The 24,683-nt window shown below is 52.4% G+C and overlaps 8 protein-coding genes across 8 annotated transcripts; 3 read left to right on the top strand and 5 right to left on the bottom strand.

The window, feature by feature from the left end:
* Positions 1-218: 218 nt before the first annotated feature.
* On the top strand, positions 219-677 carry CCMA1212_001164 (uncharacterized protein; the record flags this gene model as incomplete). Its single annotated transcript, XM_073698598.1, has 1 exon — positions 219-677. One exon carries the CDS (start codon positions 219-221, stop codon positions 675-677), a length of 459 nt encoding a protein of 152 aa, XP_073563287.1.
* A 188-nt stretch (positions 678-865) lies between these two features.
* CCMA1212_001165 (uncharacterized protein) lies at positions 866-1,171 on the bottom strand (the record flags this gene model as incomplete). Its single annotated transcript, XM_073698599.1, has 1 exon — positions 866-1,171. One exon carries the CDS (start codon positions 1,169-1,171, stop codon positions 866-868), a length of 306 nt encoding a protein of 101 aa, XP_073563625.1.
* Positions 1,172-1,762: 591 nt separating this feature from the next.
* CCMA1212_001166 (uncharacterized protein) lies at positions 1,763-4,271 on the bottom strand (the record flags this gene model as incomplete). The annotated part of the gene is made up of 3 exons (XM_073698600.1): positions 1,763-2,170; positions 2,393-2,536; positions 2,736-4,271. The coding sequence occupies 3 exons, from the start codon at positions 4,269-4,271 to the stop codon at positions 1,763-1,765; spliced, it is 2,088 nt and encodes a 695-aa protein (XP_073563288.1).
* A 1,703-nt stretch (positions 4,272-5,974) lies between these two features.
* CCMA1212_001167 (chitin synthase I) lies at positions 5,975-9,190 on the bottom strand (the record flags this gene model as incomplete). Its single annotated transcript, XM_073698601.1, has 4 exons — positions 5,975-6,698; positions 6,780-8,569; positions 8,642-8,829; positions 9,172-9,190. The coding sequence occupies 4 exons, from the start codon at positions 9,188-9,190 to the stop codon at positions 5,975-5,977; spliced, it is 2,721 nt and encodes a 906-aa protein (XP_073563289.1).
* A 5,784-nt stretch (positions 9,191-14,974) lies between these two features.
* CCMA1212_001168 (uncharacterized protein) lies at positions 14,975-16,091 on the top strand (the record flags this gene model as incomplete). Its single annotated transcript, XM_073698602.1, has 2 exons — positions 14,975-15,145; positions 15,207-16,091. The coding sequence occupies 2 exons, from the start codon at positions 14,975-14,977 to the stop codon at positions 16,089-16,091; spliced, it is 1,056 nt and encodes a 351-aa protein (XP_073563282.1).
* Positions 16,092-17,065: 974 nt separating this feature from the next.
* On the bottom strand, positions 17,066-18,670 carry CCMA1212_001169 (Cytochrome b2; the record flags this gene model as incomplete). The annotated part of the gene is made up of 3 exons (XM_073698603.1): positions 17,066-17,250; positions 17,305-18,489; positions 18,544-18,670. 3 exons carry the CDS (start codon positions 18,668-18,670, stop codon positions 17,066-17,068), a joined length of 1,497 nt encoding a protein of 498 aa, XP_073563624.1.
* A 1,880-nt stretch (positions 18,671-20,550) lies between these two features.
* On the top strand, positions 20,551-22,789 carry CCMA1212_001170 (uncharacterized protein; the record flags this gene model as incomplete). Its single annotated transcript, XM_073698604.1, is given in 6 exon segments — positions 20,551-20,612; positions 20,738-20,873; positions 20,928-21,036; positions 21,099-22,430; positions 22,443-22,597; positions 22,614-22,789. The coding sequence occupies 6 exon segments, from the start codon at positions 20,565-20,567 to the stop codon at positions 22,787-22,789; spliced, it is 1,956 nt and encodes a 651-aa protein (XP_073563945.1). The 5' UTR covers positions 20,551-20,564.
* A 377-nt stretch (positions 22,790-23,166) lies between these two features.
* Positions 23,167-23,710, bottom strand: CCMA1212_001171 (uncharacterized protein; the record flags this gene model as incomplete). The annotated part of the gene is made up of 2 exons (XM_073698605.1): positions 23,167-23,400; positions 23,458-23,710. Coding segments are annotated over 2 exons (486 nt in total), but the record flags the coding sequence as incomplete, so codon positions are not given.
* Positions 23,711-24,683: the final 973 nt, after the last annotated feature.

A 24,683-nucleotide genomic window follows, 5' to 3' on the forward strand; every position in this document is an offset into this window, starting at 1 on the left:
ATCCAGCTGCCAGCGAGAAGATCCGCCAGCTGATGAACAGCGATAGGTGCGATGACAGCTGCCAGGCAGTTTAACTGACAGCACCTCAACACTATTGGACGATTTTGGGACCGGAGACTTTGACAAACATTTCTATTCCTATTCTAGATATTTCTTTCCGGTTGTTTTCTATCACCTCGTTTTCGCTTCTTCGTGAACCTCAACTTTTCTCCTCCTCCATGTTCACATCAACCTGGGTCTGCATCACCAGAAATAAACACCAAGGCGTCCAGGAACGAGCATCCGCTCTCATTATCAAGGACATCCCATCACACCTCACGCAAGAACAAGTCGCAGCCATCCGACAAAAGTACCGACATTACCAGAGAGGCTATAACGGAGACGACAAGCTCAAGTCCACCTTAACAAAGGAAGAGATCCTTGCCTCTTGCAAGGAACTTACCGAAGGCGTCTTCAAACTGGCTGGCATAAAGCCAGACCAGTACAAAGAATGTTTCAAGGCGTGCGTGGACACCAAAGTCCTCGCAGTGAAGAACTGGAGCTCGTGGGGTGGATATCGCCGTTTCTCCGAATTGGTCAAAGATGCCGCGGAATACACTCAAGAAACCCACAAGGTCCATCTCCCCAACGCACCGGCGGACGGCACGATAGACCTTGCGGCACAGTTCCCCCGATGATGATTATGCCCCCTGATTCCCCGCTGGCCAGGGACCCAACGGCCGACAACCACCCTGTGGAAGAAAAACACCGGACTGGCTGACACTGAATTTGGTGCTTTCTGGGATTCAAGCGGCAAGTGAGAGGTATATATCCCTTTTGTTCCGGCATTTCAGGGCTTGTCCTTGATCGCCATCCGAGTTCCAAGCTAATCAGTGAACTGGGCGTGAATTTCTCCCTCAGATAGGTCCATCAGTCTGCAGAGCAAATGTCGGTGTCGTCGGCCTGTTTTTTCGGCCCGTTGTTCAGCCATCTCAGTTGGCCAAATCCCAGCCACGTCTGCCGGAGCCGCGGCGTAAACATCTCGACGCTCAGTCTGGGTCGCGGTGTCAAAAGCGTCTGCGCGAGTACGTTTGGCGAGAACTGCCTGGCGGAAATCACCAAAGTGTTGGCCGATCGTCCACTTTGAATGCTTGATCAACAGCAAAGTGCGTATGCAGCTGAATGAAAGCATGATGGACCCATGATTGAATGCATCATCTGGGCTGTCTGCATGATGAGCGGCTTTGGAACTATGAGGCGAGCGATGTTGTTTCCGTTGGCCAGCACATCCGCTGTACTCTTCTCCGTTATTAGTCGGTTGGGAGAGACGTGTGAGGCATCATGCCACTGAGATAGCGCCGAGTGCAATGGCAAGGGATTCTGTTTGCCTGTCGATGATGGTCGTATGATGTTGCACGTAACCTGGCTCTTCCGTAGATGGTGCCAAAGTCTTTGCATCTGATCTTCATCATCCGCATTGATTAGATTCCAGGACCCCAATTCTGGCGGCAGATTTAACAGGAAGTTCATCGCCTGTATTCTAAAGCTACATCTTCCGAAGCTGGTACGTGCTGCAATCCCTGTCGAAGCTGTGTGTATGAGCCAAGCTTAGTAGAAGCTCAGGCAGGGCAGAATGATGGCTACATCTGGATGACTATACTCTGATAGCTCTGACGGGACACCTTTGGCTGTGAAGGGAACTGCGACAGAAGAGCGATCAGGGTGCAGACGCACTGGACATTCCATCTCTTTCCCACGCAAAGAACCAAGATCTTGTGAACGATTACCATGCGTTGGTATCTCCATGCGGTTGGTTTCGCTCCAGCTGCTTGGGGTGAACGCGAGACTTGTGTTGATTTCTTGGGAGTTGGCGAGACGCCTGCGGTTGAGCTCGCTTGGCGGCCACCGCACTGGTCTTGCCCATTTCCTTGCGGTACACAGGACTCTCCATCCAGAAAGACTTGAATCTAGTCTTCAACGCAGATGGCGTCATACGGTTCATCAGGCTGGACGTCTTGCTGGAGCCGCTCTGGACATTGTCGTCGCGTGCAATTCTTCCCAGCGAGGCGCTCTGGGACACCCTTTTGCTGGCGGGCTGCTGGTCGACAGGAAGCTCATCCCGGAGTAGATCTCGGATCTGGGCGTCAGCAGCCTGAGGGGGCAATACCGCGTGCAAGCAGTTTTTGTTATGCTGAAGGCCCCGTCATGTATATATGAGGTGGGGAGAGAGACGTAGGCGCCATCAGGGTGATGCTGAAGCAGCTGCAGCAAAGAGCTTGTCAGGAGAGGGAGGAGAGGGACGAGAGTCAGAGGGCTTTCAAAGTTGACTCAAGATCGCTGAGCTTTGACGGCGCGGGAGCATCGTAACAGGCATTAACTCGGGGTCATAAATTCAGTCGGGAGCGTCGCTGACCTCAGGATCGTCGCCGGGACCAGGATTGTTGTTGTGACCAGGATCTTCAGAGGCGAGCAAATGGGTACGTTGACGCTTTAGATTCGGCGATATGCCTGCTTGAGCCCACCACTGGATGTGGAGGACGGCTATGTAAGGTACTAGCTGGTATTCTTTGAGCAGTATTCGGGCGCACGAGGGCCACAGCCGAAAGACCCCTTTGATTAGTTCTTGCAATAAACGGATCAACGGCAAATGTGTTTAAGAGATGGCCGTCTCACTCTCTTAATTCCACGTCTACTGATTATCCCTTTCCAAGTATTGGATGTGTTCCCAAGACCTCCATTCCTTAGACGAGAGAAACCTCAAACCCATGGGATTTGATATCCGCAAGTAAGCGCTCCAATGGTGATGCATAAGTGACATCGTTCATGCCGTTTATGCCATTCCCCGTCATTACAATACCAGCAGGGCGTCCTTTCATATCCCAGATACAAGAACCAGAATCGCCAGGTTCAGCGAAACGTGCAGCGCGGTCCCTTGCCCTAAGGACTGAAATAATCGGCCATTCTTCGCTTATATACTCTCTTCCTCCACCTGGAGTATCCGTAGTGCGAGTAACAGACTTGAGGGTATTGCCAAGGCCTATAGTCAGACCAGATGTTGGGCCATACTTGGCTACACAAATTGCCGGCTCATCAAAGTATTCAGCAATATCAGGGGGGTTGAAGAGTTCTTCACAAGGAACGACTTGTTTCAGGAGATTAAAGCAGCCAGCGTTCATTTCTGGCGCCTTTGGAGTTGGAAGCCCCTTCCATCCTGATTTGGCTGTTCGAACAAGGGACGCAAAGTTGTGTTCTGGTCCGATGAAAATTCGGTTTGTGATAGAGTTGAGCGGAGCTTGGTGACTAGTTGGCTCCAGTTCGATTAATGCCCAGTCTTTCAGCCACGTAGCGCTGCCGTCAGCAGTTGAACATGAAAACTCGGGCGAAAAAAGAACTCGGCCAAACACTCTGGATGGAGCAGCTCTCAAAGGTTTCATGGTGTCTCTCAGAAGCAGGGCGCTGCTGTCATGAGGTTTCCCATTTGCAATCCATGCTTCCAAAATCTCAAGCTCGCTCTCGAATGTTGGCTGATCAACCTGGATGATATCTTTGAAAGGGCCAGACTCCGGGCGGCGGTATGTCTGTATGCCCTCTGATCGGGTAGGGATGACCACATGGCGGCAGGTAAGTGCCACAAGCATGGGCTTGCCCTCGGGAGAAGAAGGGGCAAGTGAGAGGTAAATCCCTTTTGTTCCGGCATGCGAGGGCTTGTCTTTGATCGCAATCCGAGTTCCAAGATAATCAGTGAACTGAGCGTGAATTGATCCATCTCTATGCTCGGCGGAAAATGAGTCTGGAAAATTTGATGAGAGCTGCAAGATCTTCTCATCAGGCTGAGTGAGAAAGGTAACAACAGACTCGCGGATTTCGCATTCAACGCCATATATGCCATGCTGCTCCAGAATAGACTTGCATTGCGCTGCAGTGGTATAGCCTTGGCTCCACGAGAGGGTATCTGGTGTGACGGCTATCATGAGCGTGATTGGAGAATCCTCATGGGGAAAACCAATACGCAGAACATCGATAGCGTTCCACTGAATACTGCCGACTGCGTCTATGATTTGCACTCTAAGAGAAGAGTTCGCGTTATTCCAGAGTTGGTGAAGCAAAGGGTGTCGCCCAACAGGTTGAAGCATTTTTCGGTACATATTGAAAGTGCCTGTGAAAGTCGTAGGCCCAGGCATCTGAGGATTTACCCAAATGTTCGTGCTTGTGCGAGCAATGAGCTTTGGATTCGATGGAAGCCCGTAGTAGTAATACTCTTGCTCCTCAGCTCCTGGAGGAATTGCCTGCATCTTGATGTCGACAGATTTTGCTTGGAGGCGGCGTTTTGTTGGGCTGGTTCGAGTACTTCTCGTTGTCTTCTAGACAAGCGACCGTGGCTCTCGGGCATCAGCAGATGCGCTTCGGCGGTTTCTTTTCGCAGGAGAACCAAGAATGGTGTTGCGCGTCTCCCTGGACGCCATTTTGCTCGAGGGAACGAAGATTTATATCTAATTTTCACTCCGGGAGCGAAGTTGGCATGTGAAAGGTGGCAGTGAATAAAGTACAAGGCTGTAACTGACCTAGTAGGCGACGCCAGTACTACATACCAGGTACCCAAGCGGAACAGTGCTCGAGATGAGGGCTGAAAGGGAGCATAAAAGAAAGGCAGAGGCAGAGGCAGAGGCAAAGGCAAAAAGAAGAAGAGGAATATGACCTTTAGAGGAGCGGCGCTGTGAAGTGTCAAGGCAGTTGCGCTCTTGAAAAATTAGCAGACGACAATATGGAGAAAGTGCCAGAAGAAAATGAGAAGAGAAGAAAGTTCAGCAAAGAAAGTGAGGCAAGTAGCTGCGCTGCTCTAGAGAGGCCGTGCCGGTTGATCCAGAGCAGACGCAGCGATGTGCAGGCGATGCGCCGACGTGGTTTGCATGGTGAGCTCTTTACTTTAGCGATGCATTGCCGTGCACCTGAACAGCTGCTGACATGGACGGCAGAACTGCGCCATCAAGCCTCCTCTCTCGACTGCTTTACGCGAGCGTCACCGTCGATTGTGTGTTACTTGCGCTAAGGCTAAAAGTGCAGCTTAAACGGCCCGAACTTTTAGGAAAAGATGCGATTCACTGTGCTAGATCTCACAATGAACTCAAGTCTCCAAGAGTCCATCCAAAACTTGAATCATGGCGGGATTCACATATACCTTTGGCCTTTGGAAGGCTGCTCGGACTGCGGAACAGCTCATGCCCTACTTATGGAAAAGCCGTTTTATGCCGCAGTGTTCCATAAAGAAAGAGGAGATGTGTATCTTGGGGAGCGCTGCAAGAGATTCGCAACACCGAACATGCGCAAAGGGATGCTTCTAGACGAATCATCAAAAGTGTGCCATGATATCTAGCAGTACCTAGGCAAGTGGTGTGTGAAACTTCATGGGTAGGTCCGGTAGGGTTAATTATTGTACGAGTACGCGTTGAGGCAGAAAAAGCGCCAATGTGAGTAGAAAGTGAGAGAAAAGTTGAGAAAAGGCTGAGAATAACGTGAAGAAGAATTAAATGTGAAAAGCTGAGGTATGTAGCTGCTAAAAGGCTGCCAAGTCTCCAAGTCTTTAAAAAGACAAGCCAGACGGTTTGTTAATGAATTCCATGTCGTGAGATGCGGAGGACTGATGATGGGCGTGCAGCAAGCGTCGCGCGGTTCCACTAAGCCTGATTGATGGACATTGTCAGCATAGGAAAAATCAAGAGACTCGGGGGTAGATGTAAAAAAACAATATGCCAGACTCCTTCAGCTGTCGCACATATCGGCTCCTGGGAGGCCCTCAAGCTCTACCGCAAGGGCGCCTTTTCACATACATACACAAACCCAACAAGCCCTCGTTTGCCTCTCGAGCAAATAACAAAAACGGGGTATAATCCAAGAAAAATAAATAACACAATGCAAACACTCCCATGTCGTCAGTTTCCATTTCTCGTCTCTTGTATTGCTCAAGCTTTCCTTTGATCCAACACCCAACGTGCACCCTTCAAACACCCCTAAACATTCTGACAATGAGAAACCACATGGCTCCCAAGAACTTGAAGCTACTGAGAGCGGCAACGCTCCACAGGACGACGGCCATGTAAATGTTGGACCGCTCCGTCTGCTGCGCCTCCTGATCCTGCGCGGTACCCGGCGTGATTCTTTCTAGACCGGCTGAACTCAGGACCACGGCCGCGAGGGCAAAGTTGGTAATCATCCAGATGAGCACGACGCCGGTACGGACACCACGGTAGTAGTCCATCTGCTTCTCCTGCAGTTCCGCCGGCGTAGGGTCTCTCTTCACCTCCTTGAACTTGGTGCTGAACATGGCAACCTCGCGCTGGTACTGCGCGTTCAAGTCGCCCTCGTCGGGAAGGTCGGTTTTGCCCTGGCCATCCTTGGTGTTGACGGACGGCAGCTTCTCGACCTTGTCGTCTCCCTTGGTACCCCAAGACACGTCGTGGGTGTTGCAAAAGGCGTAGACGTTGAGGACGTTGGTAAAGGTCGGCGTCAGGAGCATGTACTGGATAAAGGACGTAATCATGTGCCACGGGTCGAACATGAGGAGGGACGCAATGAGCCAGATTCCATAAGTCGACATGACGGACACGATGAGCGTGTAGAAGACCTGGTTCTTGAACAACTGGCTAATGTTGAACCCGTCACCGTCGTTGAGATCCGCGATGATGGCCTTGACTGCGATGAAGATTGCTGCAAACATCAAGTAGCTGGTGTGAAGGGGTTAGCATTAAACAGGTAAAGTGGAAGAGAAAGCAAAGGGGACTTGCATCATGATGATTGCCCAGAACCAAACCATGGCCGAGTACAGCTTGCCGGAACCCGCCGGCCGATTGCCCAAGGACAGGACAAAGCAGGTGATGAGAATAACGCCGTAGAGCCACTCGAACACGACACCCAAGATCTCACCGGTTTTGCCAAGCAAATCATCCGAGCCGAGACTGGTCGTCAGGATCTTAAAGACCAAGAAGAAGTTGCCAATGGCAAACCAAGCAAAAATCATGTTGACGGTGTTGAAGACAAACTCGATGAAGAAGGCCATCTTCCGGAAGAAGGAATGGTCGGAGCGGAAGAAGTCGTGGAAGTGAGCAATGGCATAGATGGCGGCGAAGAAGGATCCGTTGAGCCAACGACGCCGCTGGAGAACCAACTCCGTGACCGTATCGGGCACGTCGGTCTCTCCGGTGGCGGACTTGACGTACTGCAAGATCCAGTGGCAGTTCCGCTTGGTGACCAGCTCGAAGCAGAGGATACGATCTTCGGCCAGGTACATGTTGGACTCGAAGAGACCGGCCTTGCCACCACCGTGCAGAGTCTCACCCAAAAAGTACTTTTCAAGGGGGCCCTGGCCGTTCTTGTCGTTCTGCAGAGCAACATATCGATAGGCCGAGAAGGCACCGGGCAACACAGAAATGAAGCCAAACGCCGATTCCAGAGGCTTGTCGAGGATGTTGCTCATCTTGTACTCAAAGTTCTGCGTGGCAACGAGTGGGTTGATCAGATTCTTGCCGCCAGTGCCCAACATGGCCTTGATCTCACCACAGGCGCCTCCGCACATGGGTTCCAAGTCGAACGCCTTCCAGAGGTGGTAAATGGAGCTGCCACCAGGCCTCGTGCCAGCGTCAATGAGGACGCAAATGTTGGGGTCCAACACGCGGCCAAACGCCTGGAAGAACCATCTGTGAGAGTTGATCTTCTTGGCGTTCTTCTCCTTGAGGCAGAACAGCAGCTGCACCGGCTGTCGGCGGTGGACGAGCGAGACGACGTCCTTGTTCAGCTGCAGGTGTGTCTGGGTGGTGTACTCGTAGATGTGAGCGGTCACATCTTTTCCGTTGACCTGCTGCTTGGCGATGCCCTCCTGATAGACTCCGAGACCGGCCAAAACGGCCCTTGTTCGGGGGTTGATCTTGGCACGGCCGTCGCTGACAATGCAGACGACAATCTTTTTCCAGGCGTCCTTGCCCCACGTCTTGCTGTTGGGGCGGTTACACATGTATTCAATGTTCTTGAAGACACCGACCATGGTCCGCGCAAACAGAACGTCGTCCTCGTTGTACATGGTCACGACGATGAAGAGCTCGGTGTGGCGCGGCTTGCTGAAGAGCTTCTGGCGCAGGGTGAAGTTCTCGTCGTAAAAGTCCTTGGGGTCACAGGTCGCGGCCGAGTATCGCATGTGCGTGAACTCGTCACGTTCGCCGTGGGGGTTTTCGCGCAGCAACACGGGCGGCACCGGACAATCAAGCACCAGGTTACCGCGGTACAGGAGCACCTGCTTCACCGTTTTCCACCTCTTGATGCCGCCCGTCGGCGTGACAGGCCGGGCCTCTTCCACCTGGTTGAGGGGAAGCTCGGTGTTCTGGTGAGACAGCATCGGTCGCCGGTCGTCATAATCGTAGTTTTGCTGGTCATATCCAGGCTGGTCGTAGCCCGGCTGGTCGTACGATTGGTGCTGGTCGTAGCCTTGGCCCTCGTGGGGATGAGGCTCGTAGGGAGCGTTATAGTAGGCATCGTGATGGGCCTCTGGGTTTATTGAATAGTCCGAAGGGTGCTGGCTGTTGTAGGACAGAGTGTCGACGGAGTGCTAAGGGCCGCCCAAAAGTCAGACACGATTCCTCTCCAACGGCTTGCTTGAGAGGTCGTCTCCGACACTTACCGCGGGGTTAATGTGTAGCTGATCACTCGGACTGGCCAGCCGGCCGATATTGGGCATCTGGGGATTCTGAGGGTGGCCGTACGGATTGTCGTCGAGCTGGTATCCCTGCTGAAGCGGATGGCCAGGCGACGGCGACCTGTACGGGTTGCCCCGGGGATCCATCTGGTGATCGTCGTCGAAACTGTAGTCTGCCGGTGAGAAGATTCGTTAGGTTGCGGTGAAAAGCGACGCTCAAGAAGCAGAGGCAGTGAGAGGTCATGAAGGAAGAATGGTTGGAGAGACGAGGCGCAACGCAGCGCGCTACGGGTCTATCTGTATGCGCGCGAGGGTATCGCGCCGCAACTCAGGGACCGTGGGGAGAGGTGCTAGCCGAGAGGGTCGGCCATCGAAATGCTGAAGATGTCGCGACAGGGAGCGACGACGTCGCAACGGCGATGTGGGCATAAGTGGGTGTTCGAGATTAGGCGAGCAGGGGGGCTTGCGATGCCAAGGGTCGTCCGAAGGGGAAATGGGAGATGACAAGCACATACCTAGGCGATTATACGACATGGTCGGTGATATGCGTGCTCAAACTGGTAAGGACGACGGGACAAGGCAATTGAGGGCGGTTGGTTGGTCGAGAGACGTCGACAACGATATGCAGCAGTGCTCTCTTGTACGGAGTCTGTACTCGTCTATTCGTGCTGGGAAACGGATTGATTCAAGGGCGCAGATTCGATTCGCCCGGGTCTTTGTTCCCTCCACGTTCCCCCCGGTGGCGCCTGGAATGGATGACAGCAGCGAGTGTCTCTGCTTCTCAGTTACGGCAGACGAAGGACCGCCAACGAGATCTTTTGCGGCGCAGCAGCAGTCGTCAGATGCGGGAGAGAAGAGGGCGAGAGAAACGACACGCGGGCGGCCTGTGCACACCCTGAAATGGTTCACGGATGGGCGATCAAGGACGGCTGGTGAGGATGCTCGCCAATGGCAGCTGTTGGATCATGCAAGGTACCGAGACGTACCAAGTACGGGCACGTCGAGAATGTTTGGCTTTGTTTCTCGCGTCTTTTTCTTTCCTCCCGCCGGGAAATCGTAGACACTCCACAGGTATGAGGCCGATTTTGGCGTAACGTCTGGCTGTGTCTGTTCCTGGCGCAGAGTCGCTGCCGTGATCCTCCCCTACCTGGTATCAGCGCTCTCTAGCGAACAAGAATCAGCAGCGTCCAATTCAAACGGCATGGGGAACAGAGACGATGAGAGAAAAAAAGATCAAACGGCGGTTTCAAACTTGATGAAGTAGCAGTTTCAGTGAGGCTTCGGAGACCAGGGCCGTGGGCCAGAGCTCGAGCAAAACTCGTCCCCCCTGGCCCCTCCGTCCCAGATGACCCTTGCACCAGCTGTCCGTTTCAGAGGCGCTAGTGGGGGGGCTTTCAGTGCCTTGGCGCACCTGGGCAGCCCCTGTAGCACCGGTAGGGGCGCTGGGGGGGGGGGGGGGAGGCAGATTCCAGGGCCGCGGCGGGATTCTACTGGCTGGCGGCACCCCACCAAGGGCTTTGATTGGGCCATTGCCTTGGCGACGGGAAGCAAGTGACGTCGACAAGAAGAGAGGGATGGAGGTTGACGAGGGCACATGGACAAGAGAATTTGACGAGAGGGGAGCACAATCTCAGGGGAAGATGCCGTGTTGCCCAGTGACCTTTAGTCCCATCTTCATCTCATCTGTTCACCTAGGTATCTTCAACTATAAGAGCAGCCGCGCAGTCTGAACTCTCTCCCCGCTTCCAGGTCGATACACATGTGCACCCACACCAACGCCAACACGATAAGCCGCGATACGGATCACGATCTTTCCCCCCCTTGCGCGGCATCGCCTTGTTTCCACATCCGCGAAAAACCGCAACGACGTCGTCAGCAGCAAAAGGCCAGGCCACATCCACCATCCACACCGTCTCTCTCTCTCTCTCTCTCCATATAATCCCCGACTGACAACTCCGTCCCTCAACTCGTACTCGGTAGCAGTACTCCGTACCTTGGCATTGCTTGGCTGACGATTGCACACGGCATCCCTCCCCAGGTACGCATCAGTCGCCTAAAATAGACATGCCACCGTTGAGGCGGACGCCACACGCCTTCAACTCGATATACAGTTACTCAAGCCCACAGCAACTCACGAATCAAGAGGATGATGGCACCCTCTAGCGGGCTCAGCCTCGTCCAACCTTGTTTGCCATCCTCCAATCACGGGCTTCGGTGGCGGCGGAGCTGAGCGACGCAGAATCTCCAAGCCTCTGCCATGGCGCGGCCTTTGTCGTCACGAGCTGATGAAGCGTCTCTTAGTGATGGCTAGGTTGCAGCCTATCTGGGTGCTTAACTACCGATCAGCATCGTCCTATTGCATCGCAAAATGTCTTGTTCTGTTGTCAAAAGGCGAAGAAATCCACGGGTACAGCAGCAGTTTGTCAGTCTTGAGGCTGTTGGCACAATCTCCTCGGATTCACGAGCTGCAGCGTGCCGCCAGGATCCATGTGCATGCATGTATCTGCATGCACATTCCCTCGTACAACTCGACAACGGATGAACTGAGGCTCCAATCGCACAACGTAAAACAGCCTCGTAAACAGGCACCAACTTACTCATTCACGGCTTCTGCCTCTGCAGCCTCACTCTGGCCCCAAAGTTCAATTCCTCTCCTCCCGCAATGCGGGGCAGCAAAAACTGTCTCGCGGGGCATCAGCCGCATCTTCAGATACAGCAGGATGCTCAACTCAGCTAACCCATATATCGGTAATTCAGCAATTTCTTTTCTTTTTCCTCCTTTTCAAAGTAGGCGCCAGTTGCCAGATTCTACCTTGAGTCTTTCAGTACCCTGTGGTAGTAAACAGAGTTCATGCTCTGCCTGGATGCCGTCGGTGAAGTCATGTTTTCAACCGTCAACATTCGAGACCGCCGATCATCATATATCACATCTCAAGCAATGTCTACCATGGACGCCAAAATCGACGTTGGGCCTGAGTCGGCATGGGTCTCCATTGGCACATCCATAAGATGGTTGCATCAAGCTTAAGTGGTGATCGTATTCTCCGTTTTCCTTCCCCTGGGGCCAGATTCGCTGGTGACCTCGGACTTCTGGATCCCGCGGTCATCAGATGCGCTGGTCGTGCAGCCTTGCAGCCAACATGTTCATCAGATTGACCTGCCTGTTCAGTCCCTCAGTAATTTCATTGTCGCTACTTCGCATCTCAAGAGGTGTTCTACCCAGAATGCGGAGTGCGGTGGAATCTGGCATGCTTGTCATATATCATCCTGGGGAGACAAGCGCCGAAGTTGATCAAGATTACCGAGGGGTCCGTGGCTGTTCCGGGAATAGATCTCCCGTCATCCAGGTCCCTAGAACGGCAACCAGGCGTTTCGAATCAGATTGTGCGTAATGAGGTCAAAGTTGATCCGATATATTTGTACATTTACGGATGTGAATTAGGATGCCGAAGGAAGTTCTCTGGTAGCATTGTCAGAGTGTAAGTCAGGACTATGCGGGAATCAGAACAGCCGTACCTGCGAGCTTCCAATAGAGTGAAAATCCGACCAGAGTTTCTCAAATTCCATGTCTCTTCTGTCGATAGCCCTTGCAAAGACAATTCATCCGCTGAGCAGCTGCACTGTACAGACAGCAGCAGAGCCCGAGGAAACACAGACTGCTGTTATTGAGCCAGCCATGTCTCTGGACCCATCCGGCCTCGGCGCGGCATGTCTCCAAGATCATATTGTGCGCGCATTTGAATGCAAGGATGGTTTTCGGGTTGTCAACGATGTCTTGTAGTAATCCTGCCTGCGATACAGCATGATCGAGGCACTTGAACCTCGATCAGCATGGGAAACTGGCTCCAGGACCGAGACGCTCACCTAAGGGACATGGTAACCGCTTCACCAAAGAGGAAATTTACCTCCATGAGTTGTACAGATGTAGTCGTTGATATGTTTGTATATCTCCGTTTCCACCGTTTCGTCCTTGCTGGTATCGGAGCCCCTGATGGCTCTGACCATATCGCCGAGGTGGATGGCATACTCTGCCCGTGCAAACAGGTTTCGAACAACGTCACGACCGTAAAGATCAAACTTTGATACCTGGAAGACGGCACAGCTGGGTGGAAGGTAAAGCAACTTGGAATTGATTAGTATTCCTACAGTGCAGGGCAAGCTATGGCGGCGGCGTCTGCTCAAGATTCATGTTCGCAGGCTGCCAGAACTAGTAGACTAGTAGCTGAAGACTGGGAACATGCAATGAAGGACTTGAATACCTCGCAATGAAGGGCTTGGATACCTTCGCGTGCACTGAGCAATAGGCCCTACTACCTGCAAGTATTGGTATCAGTATGCAGACGTGCCATCAGTGCTTCTTCAAGGCACCATCCTGATCATGTCTCGTTGAGCCGGTCGTTGCAAAAAACAAATCGTGAGCAACTCTGCGATCAGCTGTATTTCACCGGCATTCCCAGAGGTCGATCATTCAAAGTGAAAGACTTCCTTGTATGTTTCCACGGCATATTCTAACTCTCCATATCCTGCAGCAGAACTCTCCTCCTTCGGATCTAAAACTCTACCTTCCAATTAGGTTGATTCACTGTTGTTTCTGCCTCTATCGTCAATCAATTCCTGCTCTGGGTCAACTCTGCTCTAAACCCAAGTCTATTGCTACCGCTGTGCATACATGCACATCCATTGTCGGAGTGTCGCGGATCAATGGCAGATCGTCGCGCACAGGTTCCTGGTGCATGCTGAACACGCAATGTTTGCGACTCCGTGTTGCTCCATGTCGCCTCAGATATTCCGTCAAGCCCCCCTTTCGCATGAAGAAGATATATGTATCACTGGCTCAACCGAGGTCGTCTTCGAAGTTTACTCTCGTCAACTTATCCAAGTTATCCCATCAAAATGCCCCTTTTTGGAAGCTACCTGTGCGGAGATGTCACTTACACCAGTGACCTCGAATTCAATACCTGCACAGGTCCCAGATCCCAAGGCCTGTTATGAAACTGAATGTTTGAAACAAGGCAGCCAATTCTCACGGCGCTCTGCTACTGCAAAGATTGCCGAAAGGTACGACTATAGCTGATGCTTTGCTCAACGGCTCCATCAGCACTCGCAGTTGGACTGGCAGCGCGTACAACTACAAACGCCGTCGTTCCGGAAGTATCTTTCCACGTCACCAAAGGTGATTTCTTCCGTCGTCATTGTGACCTCCAGTCGCCAATCTAACTTCATACTTAGGCGAACCCAATCCCACGACACCGTGGGAGAGTCAGACGAGACGAACAAGCACTTTCTTCTGTGGAACCTGCGGCTCCAGCCAATACGGACAGCTGGAAGTCATGCCGAAATACATCGCTCTTGACGTCTGGCAGTCTAGATAATGGAGCGGCCAACCTGGGCGACAGTGCCGTCGAGTCTTACTGCGAGCAGAGATTGGGCTATATCGCTGAGATAGAGGGAGCTTAGCAAGTTCCTCGATTCGGATAGACATGGAAGAAAGGCGAACTCTCTCGGATATTGTACCTGTGAATAACCGACCAAGGAGGCCAACATGGGAATGCCTACCGCAAAATAGCCGTACAATGTGCTTTGCCCCTAAGAGGAGTTCGATTTTCTAATCATATAGAGTGGTCGAAGCTGAAGCTGTACCCCGACAACATGTGCTCTCTTTCATAGTCCCTTGCGCCGCAAAGAGTAAACCACCACGCCAGTGTCAATCAATCGACAGCAAACAGTGTGCTTTACTTTCGACCGAGGCTTTGCAGGGCTCAGCCGACCCCATCTAGCTGCCGTCCCGATCTAGCTTTCCCACACAACCGGCAGGGGTCGGCGGATACCTGCGATCCAATGAAAGACCTCCTCTCATGAGTTTATACTTCCGAGAGAGGAGACGGAGCTGATCTCGCAGCATCTTCCAGAACCAAAGTGTTGGGACCTCTTCTCACACTTTTGCTGCTTGTGCAAAGTACTCCTCCGCGGATAGAGCGTGCCGTTTGTTTCTCATTCGTCGATGCTAGCGTTGGTGTAAGAGGATTGACGGCACATGGCTTCGGTCAGCGCAAACTCAAGCTTAGACGATGTGATGGAGCTGCGACATGATTCGTTGCGTCTCAGCTGAATTCGAACTTCTGTGAAGCTCTCGGAATCAATGGAGTTTATGTGTTTCGATGCAAAGGCCATCCGCTCGGATTCATGAGCAAGGTACTCTTGCACCCCTCTGTCCCCCTCCGGCAGGTATAAATATCGCCCGAAGGGCACCGATTCGGCAACACAACTGCTTATAGAAACATACAACGGAACATACTCTTGGAGACCAATCTCATCACAATGTCTCTCCCCACGACTACACGCGCGTGGTCCATCCGCGAAATCCGCAAGGACAGCTTCGACGGGATTGTCTACCAAGAAAAGGTTCCTGTCCCCAAGCTCGGCGACAGAGATGTCCTGGTTCAGATTGAGGCCGTGTCCCTAAACTACAGAGACTTGTCCATCCCGAGAGTATGACTTGCACACGAAGCCCCCCTTACGAGGAAGACCTGCCATCTAATTCAGCAAACAGGGCCTTTACCCATTTTATATCAAGCTCCCTGTCATCCCTGGGTCCGATTGTTCCGGCACTGTCGTTGCAACTGGCTCCAAGGTCATCAGAGTGTCCAAGGGTGACCGAGTCTGCACCTTGTTCAACGAGCATCACTTGACGAACCCCATCACTCAAGAGGCCGCCGAAAGTGGCCTTGGCGGTGCAGTGGACGGCACGCTGCGTGATTACGCCGTCTTCGGCGAGCACTGCCTCGTCAAAGCACCGCCTTCTCTCAGCGTCATTGAAGCCAGCACTCTGTCATGCGCTCCCCTGACGGCATGGAACGCCCTGTACGGTCTGGAGGGGAATATGCTCAAACCCGGAGACTGGGTTCTGACCCAAGGGACCGGGGGGGTCAGTCTGATTGGGATTCAGTTCGCCGTGGCCGCGGGCGCAAAAGTTGTCGCTACTACATCTACCAAGGACAAGGCCGAGCAGTTGAAGAAGCTTGGAGCTTCTCACGTTGTCAACTACCACGAAAGCCCCAACTGGGGCGAGGTCGCTCGATCTCTGACTCCCGGAGGTAAAGGGTTCGACCACATCCTCGAGGTTGGCGGCGCCGGGAGCGTTGCGCAGTCGCTCAAGGCCGTGCGGCTGGAGGGCGTCATCACCATCATCGGGTTCCTCTCGCCTTCTGAGAAGCAGCCTCCCGTGATGGAAGTTCTCAACTCCCTTTGCGTCGTCCGAGGCATCTTTGTGGGCTCGAGGCAGCAGTTTGAGGATATGAATCGGGCGATTGAGGCTAACAATATTCATCCTCTGGTCGATTCCAACGTCTTTCCGTTTGAGGATCTGAAGAAGGCGTATCAGTATCAATGGGAGAAGAAGCACTTTGGAAAGGTGGTGATCAAGGTTGCGAAATGATCACCAACCAGCAGTGGAGGATGATTTCTCAGACTGGCATTATCAACACCGATCAAGGTTGCAAAGTAAATATCAACCAGCAGTGGATAATGGTGTCTCAGACTGGCATTCGCAGCACCTACAAAAGCACTTACGGAAACAAAAAAACGTACGTTAGTCATGAATTGGGAAGTGTGGTATAATCGTTTTCGCTTCCTTGGTTGACTATAATCCAAATCTCACCCCAACCGCAAGTACTTGTAGAGTAGATCATTCCCTACAGGCCATTCTCTCCTCTTGCTACTCTCCAAGTCAGTGATGAGGATGATAAACAAACAAGGGTCAACTGCCTCTTGTCAGGCCAAGTCGGGAGCATTCTAGCGTAGTTTGGGGCATAATATTCCCAGAGTTTATAAACAGATCAACAAGCCCAATTTGCTTCTACACTCACAAACCCTACATCAGATCTAAACTTCGGATCCGACATTGCCTCGTCCATAAGTACGAAGGGCTGCCTAGCTGGGTGAAATGCGACTGCCTGGGCACTGCTGTTTGCCTAGTTCTCAAGTGCTGATTCTTGTCTCCCTGAGGCGCAGCATCTATACAACATCGGAGAGCAGGGGCCTGGCTTACACCAAGACGGCCAGTACAACAATATAGGCGGGCTCCGACAGACCGGCCGAGTCCGACTTGGAGAAAGGGGCCTCCATTACCAGTTAATAGTGAAGCCTCAATCTGCCTGACACTTCATCTTAAGGCGAGCGTACAAACGGATGTCACTCATTGATGTCTTGCACCAGCGCAAAAAGCAATATGCAGTTTCCCTTCTATCCATAGGCTTTGACATTTGATCAGAGATAGCCATCCACCGGCTAAAGGATGTCAGACATCATGACTCCTCGTGACGGCCATCCAAAATGTGACTGCTATTCGTGGACTCGCCGGACAATATACCTTTACTATCCTCTATGCAAGGCCTTATTCCACTACTCACATTACAACTTGGACCGCAGTGAGCTCAGCCATCCATTTGACTTGTTGACCTTGCGCGCATAAGGATGCTTTAGTCCAGGCACCATGAAATCAAGGCTGCTCGTATTGACAAAATCTGGATGCGCATCTCTCATCAGATCCGTCATCCCACACAGACGCATGGCCGTTTCAATTTCGTCCTTTAAAACTGCAGAGAGTAAGCATCGTAGCAAAACGGATCGAGTGAGATACGGCAACTTACTCCATGCGACGCGCTCTACTCCCTCCTGACCATAGCCCAACGAGTAGAGAAACGGCCTGCCGAGTCCGACGGCAGATGCGCCCAAGCAAATCGCCTTGACAATATCCGATCCTCGCCGAAAGCCGCCGTCAATCAACACCTCAAGCTGGCCGAATATCTCGGGACACTGCTTCTGCAGCTCCAGCAAGACAAGAATGGTTGGCGGCGCAGTATCAGCAGCTCGACCACCATGGTTGCTGATGACGATGCCTTGGGCCCCCATCTTCGCAGCAAGGATGGCATCAGCCGCGCATTGGATGCCCTTGACAACAATTGGAATATGGGTGATGCTTCGCAGCCATTTCAGGTCGTCCCAGGTAAATGTCGGATCGATAAATGACGACACTTGGCGCGCAAGACCGGCTCCCCGTTTGTCCCCCTTGACAGTTTCGGGACTGAGCCCGATTCCGGCAATCTGCAGTTGTTCGCTTGACTTTACGCGCTCGTCGTCTTCTCGCTTGGGAATGACGGGGACATCAACAGTCACCAGAATGGCCTTTACTTTGCCGGTGGCCTCGATCGTGCGGACGATGGCCTCGGACTTGGACCGGTCTTTGTTGACGTACAGTTGGAAGAAGGCATGGTGCTTCGTCTCCTGAAGAATTTCAAGGTGAGTGTATGACGATGGGGTCGCGAAACAATGCACAATGCCTGCTGCACCGGCTCCTCGAGCCATAGTCAGTTCGCCCTCGGCGCCGCCCGCTTTCGCAGCTCCGGTAGGAGAGATGAAGACGGGCATCTCAAGATCGCATCCGAACAAGCTCGTCCGCGCCGTGACACTCCCGACGTTGCGCAATACCTTTGGGCGCAGCCAGATCTTTCGCAGCATGGAGCTGTTGGTATCCCGCGTGATGTTGTCGTTGGAGCCTCCCTTGATGTATGCCCACGATTTCTTCGAGAGCGCCAGCTGTGCTGCCCTTTCAAAGTCATCCATGTTGAAGATTTCATCCAGAGCGGGCTTCCCTTTGGAAGTTTCCGAGACGGATCGGCCTGTGGGTTGATTGGCTATTCTCCAGTCTTTTGTTATTGTTGACGTATCCAGCGATCCGATATGGCCTTTGCCTCCGAGAGTCTCTCTGATCAGGGAGGGTGAATGGACTCGGGCATACTCTTCTGTGGCGTCCTTTCCGGCAAACTTGTGTATAACTAGTATGGGACGTGAGCGGCTGCTACCATCTGTTTGTCAAGATTGGAACGTACTCTCCGCTCCTCCAGGATGCTTAGGTGCGAAAACAGTCATGTCGTACACCTGTCCATCGACAACAATCCACAGATCGTCCAGCTTGTTGTGCTGCAGGATCTCTTGTGTCGTAATTTTGCTCGTCATGGTGTTTGGCCTCTGTAGTTGTGATGAAAGTGTTAGTGCTCTCTGCAGAAATGGTCCTTCAATTGCGAGCCCTCTAATCGGTGTGTAGCTGAGATGCTCCGTAGACCTTCGTGGTTCCCCCGCATTATGTATGGTGAAGATGAAGATGTAGGTGGGGGGGGATCACGACCCTTACATGCGTCCACGTATCACATTGGGAGTTGACGAATGGAGCGAACCTTGCAATAGCCGTTTAAACGTGTCAATCAGCTTCACTCACCGACATGGCATTGGATCCCGCAGAAAAAGAATAGTGACGCTTCGGACTGTTGTGCTACCAAGTGTTGATGCAAAGAAGCGTGTCTGCTGGCCATCGAGAAGCGGTCCAATATCGTGTCCATTTCTACCTTTTGCCTTGTACCTTATAACTGTACAAGCCAATGAACGGTTTTAAGACGGCAATTGGGTAGCCAAGTAGGACGAGCAGTGCAGGAGACGAGAAAATACAAGCAGCCTGATTGGCTCTTCCAAAGCATTGGCTGCGAGATGTGATTTATCTGGCGTTACAGAGCCTCGGTCTTAGCTCGACCGATCCCCGCGATAGAGGCCCCAGATATTCCATCCAGGCATGTGGATAAATGCTAGCCAACATTGAAGATGGTTCGTTAAGAGGCAACCTGGGGAAATGCGTCTAAAATGCTACTTTCCGACGGGTAAATCATAGCCGGCGGATGACAAACAAAGCTGACCAAAGTGAAGACATAGAAAAGGGCATACACCAACACCCGCATCAGACCAACTTCAGGTACTTTGGTCTTGGACGGAGAAGCCAAAAGATAGCTTTTTTGGAACACTTCCATAGAGTTTCTCCTTCAGTATAGTTTCTGCTTGGATCTGAGAATTCTACCGTTCAGTATGAGACAAGAAACTCGCAAAATAAGGCAAGTGTTATAAGAAGTGTGCAAAGGGGCATATTTTCCTCTAGTATTCTCATAGATATCGCATTCAAGACGGGGGCGGCAGGTGTATATTTTAGGATTCTTAATAGTGATGCCGTGTTTAGAGTATTAGACGCATGCAATATGGATGTTTCAACTCCCTCTAATGCCAGGCACATGGTAGCTCCGCCTCCAATGTCAGCGTCACTTAAACGTTAATCATGTTTGCGTCTTAAACGTCAGATAGGAGTCAAAGTTATTCCATCCGATAATGTATTTGTCCTTAATCCCTTGAGAGTCGCATCTGAAATCGGATAGATGCAGCAGCCGCAGCCTGTCAGACGAGTGCCAGCATCCCAAACAACGATCGAGTTCAGATCTGCATTCCTTTCTATTGATACTACTTGCTGCTCGAGTTCTTCCCATACGATACCGGGAAAGTTCTCGAGATAAAAGGCTTCAGCTAGTCGTGATATCGCTGCGCAAGTGAAACGCACCCCCTATTCCTCAACACGAGTCACCACAAGCTACTCATGCTCTACTTGAGGCAAGCGAATCAGTCACGTCACTTGGACAAAGGCATGATATAAACGAATTCAATGCCCTTTTGGTCGCCGCAGCAATGAGAAATTACGACCAATGAGAAGCTCTGCGGCCGATAAACGCAAGAGCTCTGGTGCCTGCCTCCACTGAAGCAGGAGCAGAGCCAGGTGGTTGCCTCAGGTATATCTTATCGGCCACCAGAAAATAAACAAACAAGCCCCCCAAGTTGGCCTGTCCCTTTTCTCCTTTTCTCCTTCTCCCCCTCCCCTTTCATCCAACGCAACTCCCTCGCAGTGGCGATTCCTTCTGCACGCTTCACCGCGTACACGCCCTCGCATTCGACCTCGACTTCCACCAGCCACGATTCCTCAACAGCGCCCACCAGTGGGTGACCCTGCCATCGCCTCCACGGCCTGGCAGGTTCCATCGTCACGATGCAGGATCATGATCCGGACCTTGACCTAGTCAAGGAAGCCTGCAAGGTAAGACGAAGCCAGTCATACTTCACCAGCCCTTCTGATTCTCTCACCACATCCTGTCCCTTGACGAGGGGATATCCTCAACCAGTAGGGACATGTAATCATGGATCTGACTTGCCCAACCGTAGGCTGAACTCGGAAGAGGCCGACAGGAAGAACTTCCATTGAGCAACGATGCGAAGAGGCCGACCTACCAGCCCAGAGGCTCCGGGGCAGCTCACATCCCAGAAGCCCGGAAAGACAGACTCGAGAACAAATGGAGTAGTGAGTAAACCAAGTCCTGGTATGCGCTCATCTCCCTGGCTCACGTTTGCAAAGTCAGAATTGTCGACGAGGAAAGTCTACAGATGGAAGGCCTCGAAATTGGCAACAGCCGCCCCTGGGCTCAGTTTACTAACCAGTACATGGCGCGCCATGCTGTTTCGTCGTGAGTACCCTGCTCTGATCACCTGGAAATTGTCTTCAAGTCGTTCTCACCTCCTTTGCCAGGGCACCGCCTCGAATTGCGATGGCAGCTAGCCAAGCACGACCTTCTACCGTTTCCAAGACTCCCTCGTCAATCAAGCCTGCAGCGCATGTCACTGCTCCTCCTGCACGGCCATTGGCACCTGTCTCGACTCAAAAGATGGCGCCTCGCAATGTGAGCCAGGTCGTCGCAGGCCCTCAAGCTCAAGCAGCGCGCACGAATCCACCCGTCAAAAGCGTCAGCCAGCCCAAGCCATCTCCCTCAATTCCCGAACAAGCCATCTTGTCTCAGGGTGAGTGCGAAATTGTCAATGAATCGGACAATTCCTCCGCTCCTGCCAAGTTTATTGCCAAGGTGCATGTGCAGAAGAACGAAGGAACGTTGGTTTTGATTCCGTCTGGCAAAGCTGAGTTGGCGTACAACGTGCTGGATCTCGGCACTGCTGCCATTCAGGGACCTTTCTGCATTATCTTTAGTGCAAGAGGTGAGCGCCTACACAAGGTGAAGTTGCGGACTGCTGCAGCAGCAGACAGCTTTCAGTATCTGCTCAAGTGCCTCGTGGAATCTGCTCAAAGATACGGGGGACAGAGACCAGTGTCTCCTAAGCCTACCCCGGCACTTGCCGCCCAGAAGCAACAAGATACTCGCCTCCAAAGCCCTTCCCAACCAACCTTGGCGGCACCAGGAGATGCTCCAAAGACGACTAACGGCAACGCAAGTAGCGCCGTGCAAATGCCGGATTCAATCGATGCGCCGCTGCAGCCAGAATCCCAAGCCAGCCTTCTTAACGTGGAGGATGATTCTCATCCCCAGCCATCGCTCACCATTGAGGCTGCCGCTGATCACATGCAGCATATCGTCCAGCAAATCTTATCCGAGATTACTGCCACTGGTGTTCAGGTGCCCGAGCAAGGCGTCGACGTGATTGAGTCGACGGCAATCGCCAACTGGATGGCTCAGGGGTTCATGCAGACCGAGACGGAGTCTGCCGAACTGAAGGAGGAGCTTGTCGACCTGCTTCGACTGCTGGTCCGTATCAAAAGAAAGGTACAGCACAGGCATGGCGGCAACGCTGACAGCAAGAGCGTGCCCATTTCGAGCGCAACGTTGCAGGACCTCCAAGAGATTGTCGAGAAGCCCAGCAAGCGCATCAAGTACACTCCTGCAGACATCAAGCAGCTGGAAGGTCATGCCGTGTCACGCGAAGATAACATCAAGGCGTCGGGTCTCCGGGAGATACAGAAAGGCTTCTCTTCCACTGCAGATGCTCGCAAGAAGGCTCACAGGAGCTCTCCGCCTACGGCAGACACCCCCAAGAAGATGGCAGTCCCCAGTATGGCGGAGCATAGGGCCTAGTTAGCTTCTAGCTCCGCTCAAACGGCATCTACCAAGACCTCCGATTCTGGCTCGAAGACGACAGTCGAGCTCACGAGTTCTGCGCCGAAGGCGGCAAATGGAGTCCAAACGTCTGGCACCAAGACCAGCGGTGGACTTGCCACGTCTCGATGGGCGACTTCAGACGGTATGTCGTACTGCAGGATTCGAGAAACATGACATATTTACTGATATTGGTTCCCTAGGATGGTCGACTTCAACCGCAACAGGTGCGGCTGAGACGAAACCAGCGGTCCCCCATCCCAGCGTTACGGTGCCGACCGCGAATGGTCAAAAGCCCAAGCCCCAGGGATTGAGCTCCTCTCGATGGGCAAACTAGCCTATCGTGAACAAAGGTGCCTGTACCGGCTTCCAAGATGGTAATGGTAATATGCGCGAGGGGCGGGTTGAGAATCCCTTGGGTGTGTGATGAGACAATGAAGATCAGTGGCTAATGGTGAGAGACATGTTTGTGTGGGGGGGTCTGAGGGAAGCAACGAAGTGAACTGCCAATCTATCTTGGAGCGATGCTTCGACCATCTCACAAGGTGGTTGGAAAAGGTCCATCGAGCTGAAGATTAGGCCATCTATGTAAGAATAGGCCCGAGAAACGGGCTGTGTAGGACTTTACGAGATTGATTTGCAGATGCGGCTAATGTTGCAACATGTGAAAGAAAGACAGTTTTGCGGGGTGGCTGTGTTGAGATGACGGTTGTTTCAATCGGTCTGTTTCAATTTTTGCCTACATCTTGACTGATACATGGAGAGCAGCTGCTTCGATTCGTCGTCCAAGCCACCGTTGTCACCTTCAAGGGCCAGGACCTTTGATACGAGATCGATGACATGCTGATAGCGCCGGAAGAAGTACAATTCTTCCGCTGCGTGGATGACTTCCTGGACATGCTGCTTGTTTGCATCAGGCGCAAGTGGGAGTTGGATCGTCCCGTGTATCTGGATGGCCAAGGCTTTAGAGAACTGAGAAGAATGAGTGTTGTCATGACGTCTTACATTGCCATTTTCCACCTTTGCGCGGTACGTGTTTTTCACGGCCTGGAATTCATCTTCTGACTGGCCGGTCCGCTTGGTCTTTTTCTCGATTGTGTCTTCCTCGGAATCGGAGACTTGGATGTTGAAGAGGTGATTTTCCTCGCCGTCGGACATGGTGATGGTTGGTTTAAAGGACGGCGAGGTTGTGCGGAGGTTTGATGAGTGAGAGGGATGATGAAGCCTGTTTGATGGACGGGTCCACTGTTCAACTCTGCGAATGGACAAAAAGAGTAAGCTTATGCTCTGCCATGAATATCTGGAATCTCAGTTCTTGGATCTTGGATGGAGCCGATGTCACAGGCATGTAGGATTGCTGAACGAACTTGAAACGAAGGGAAAATCCTGGAAAGGGAAACGAACGCACGAGCACAGCCGCGGTGGAGAGGAGAATGATTGTATGAAGAAGGTACAAGCGGTTACGGTGAGGTGAGCAAGCGATGCAACTCTGTTTGAGGCTTGGATGTGATGATTTGTCTGTGTTTGATGTGCAGGGTGAGTGAATCTGACGGAGAAATGAAAGCAAGGGTCCGTGGTTTAGCAGAGCCGCCGAGGCGGGTTAATGGAACGGACAAAGGCTTGAATCAAACTGCGAGAAACCACGGCCAACGACGCAGGTACAAAGTACAGGTACGCACGGCGGACTTTGTCAGCCAAACGTCTTGACCGAGCCGAGCGACGCCATTGGACGCCTCAGCAAGCGACCGAGTCCCTGGACCTGCGCGTGCTACCGCCGGATTGGCTCCCGATACCTCCAATCAACCAGCGCCAGCAAAGTCCAGCAGGACAACGACCATCTCGCCTTGGCAGTTATGCGCCCATATTCGCTGAAAAAAAATTTTTTGTCATTTTTTCCAGTAATATCAGCATGTAATACTTGTCGCATGCATATGCTCATGCTATGCTGCGCCAACGGGCGAAACCTGGAACTGATGAGAACTTGAAGGCAAAAAAGGCATTGGTCCGCCGTGGCGCAGCCGGACAGGATGCAAACAAACCTGAAGAGAGGGCTGCCCGTCAAAGCGGACGGAGTAACTGTGGCCTCCAGCCCCCGGGACGACCATTGCGTTAGCGCCAGATGGAGCTCCGGGCGCCCCTGGGATTTCGGTTTGCTTGTGGGAGATGATGGTATAACATCATCGGGAGCTGCCCTGTTTTTCTCTTGTTGCATCTTTGCATTTGCCTTGCTA

This window comes from Trichoderma ghanense, assembly GCF_004382785.1.
Source record: "Trichoderma ghanense strain CCMA-1212 chromosome Unknown scaffold_0, whole genome shotgun sequence".
NCBI lineage: Eukaryota > Fungi > Ascomycota > Sordariomycetes > Hypocreales > Hypocreaceae > Trichoderma > Trichoderma ghanense.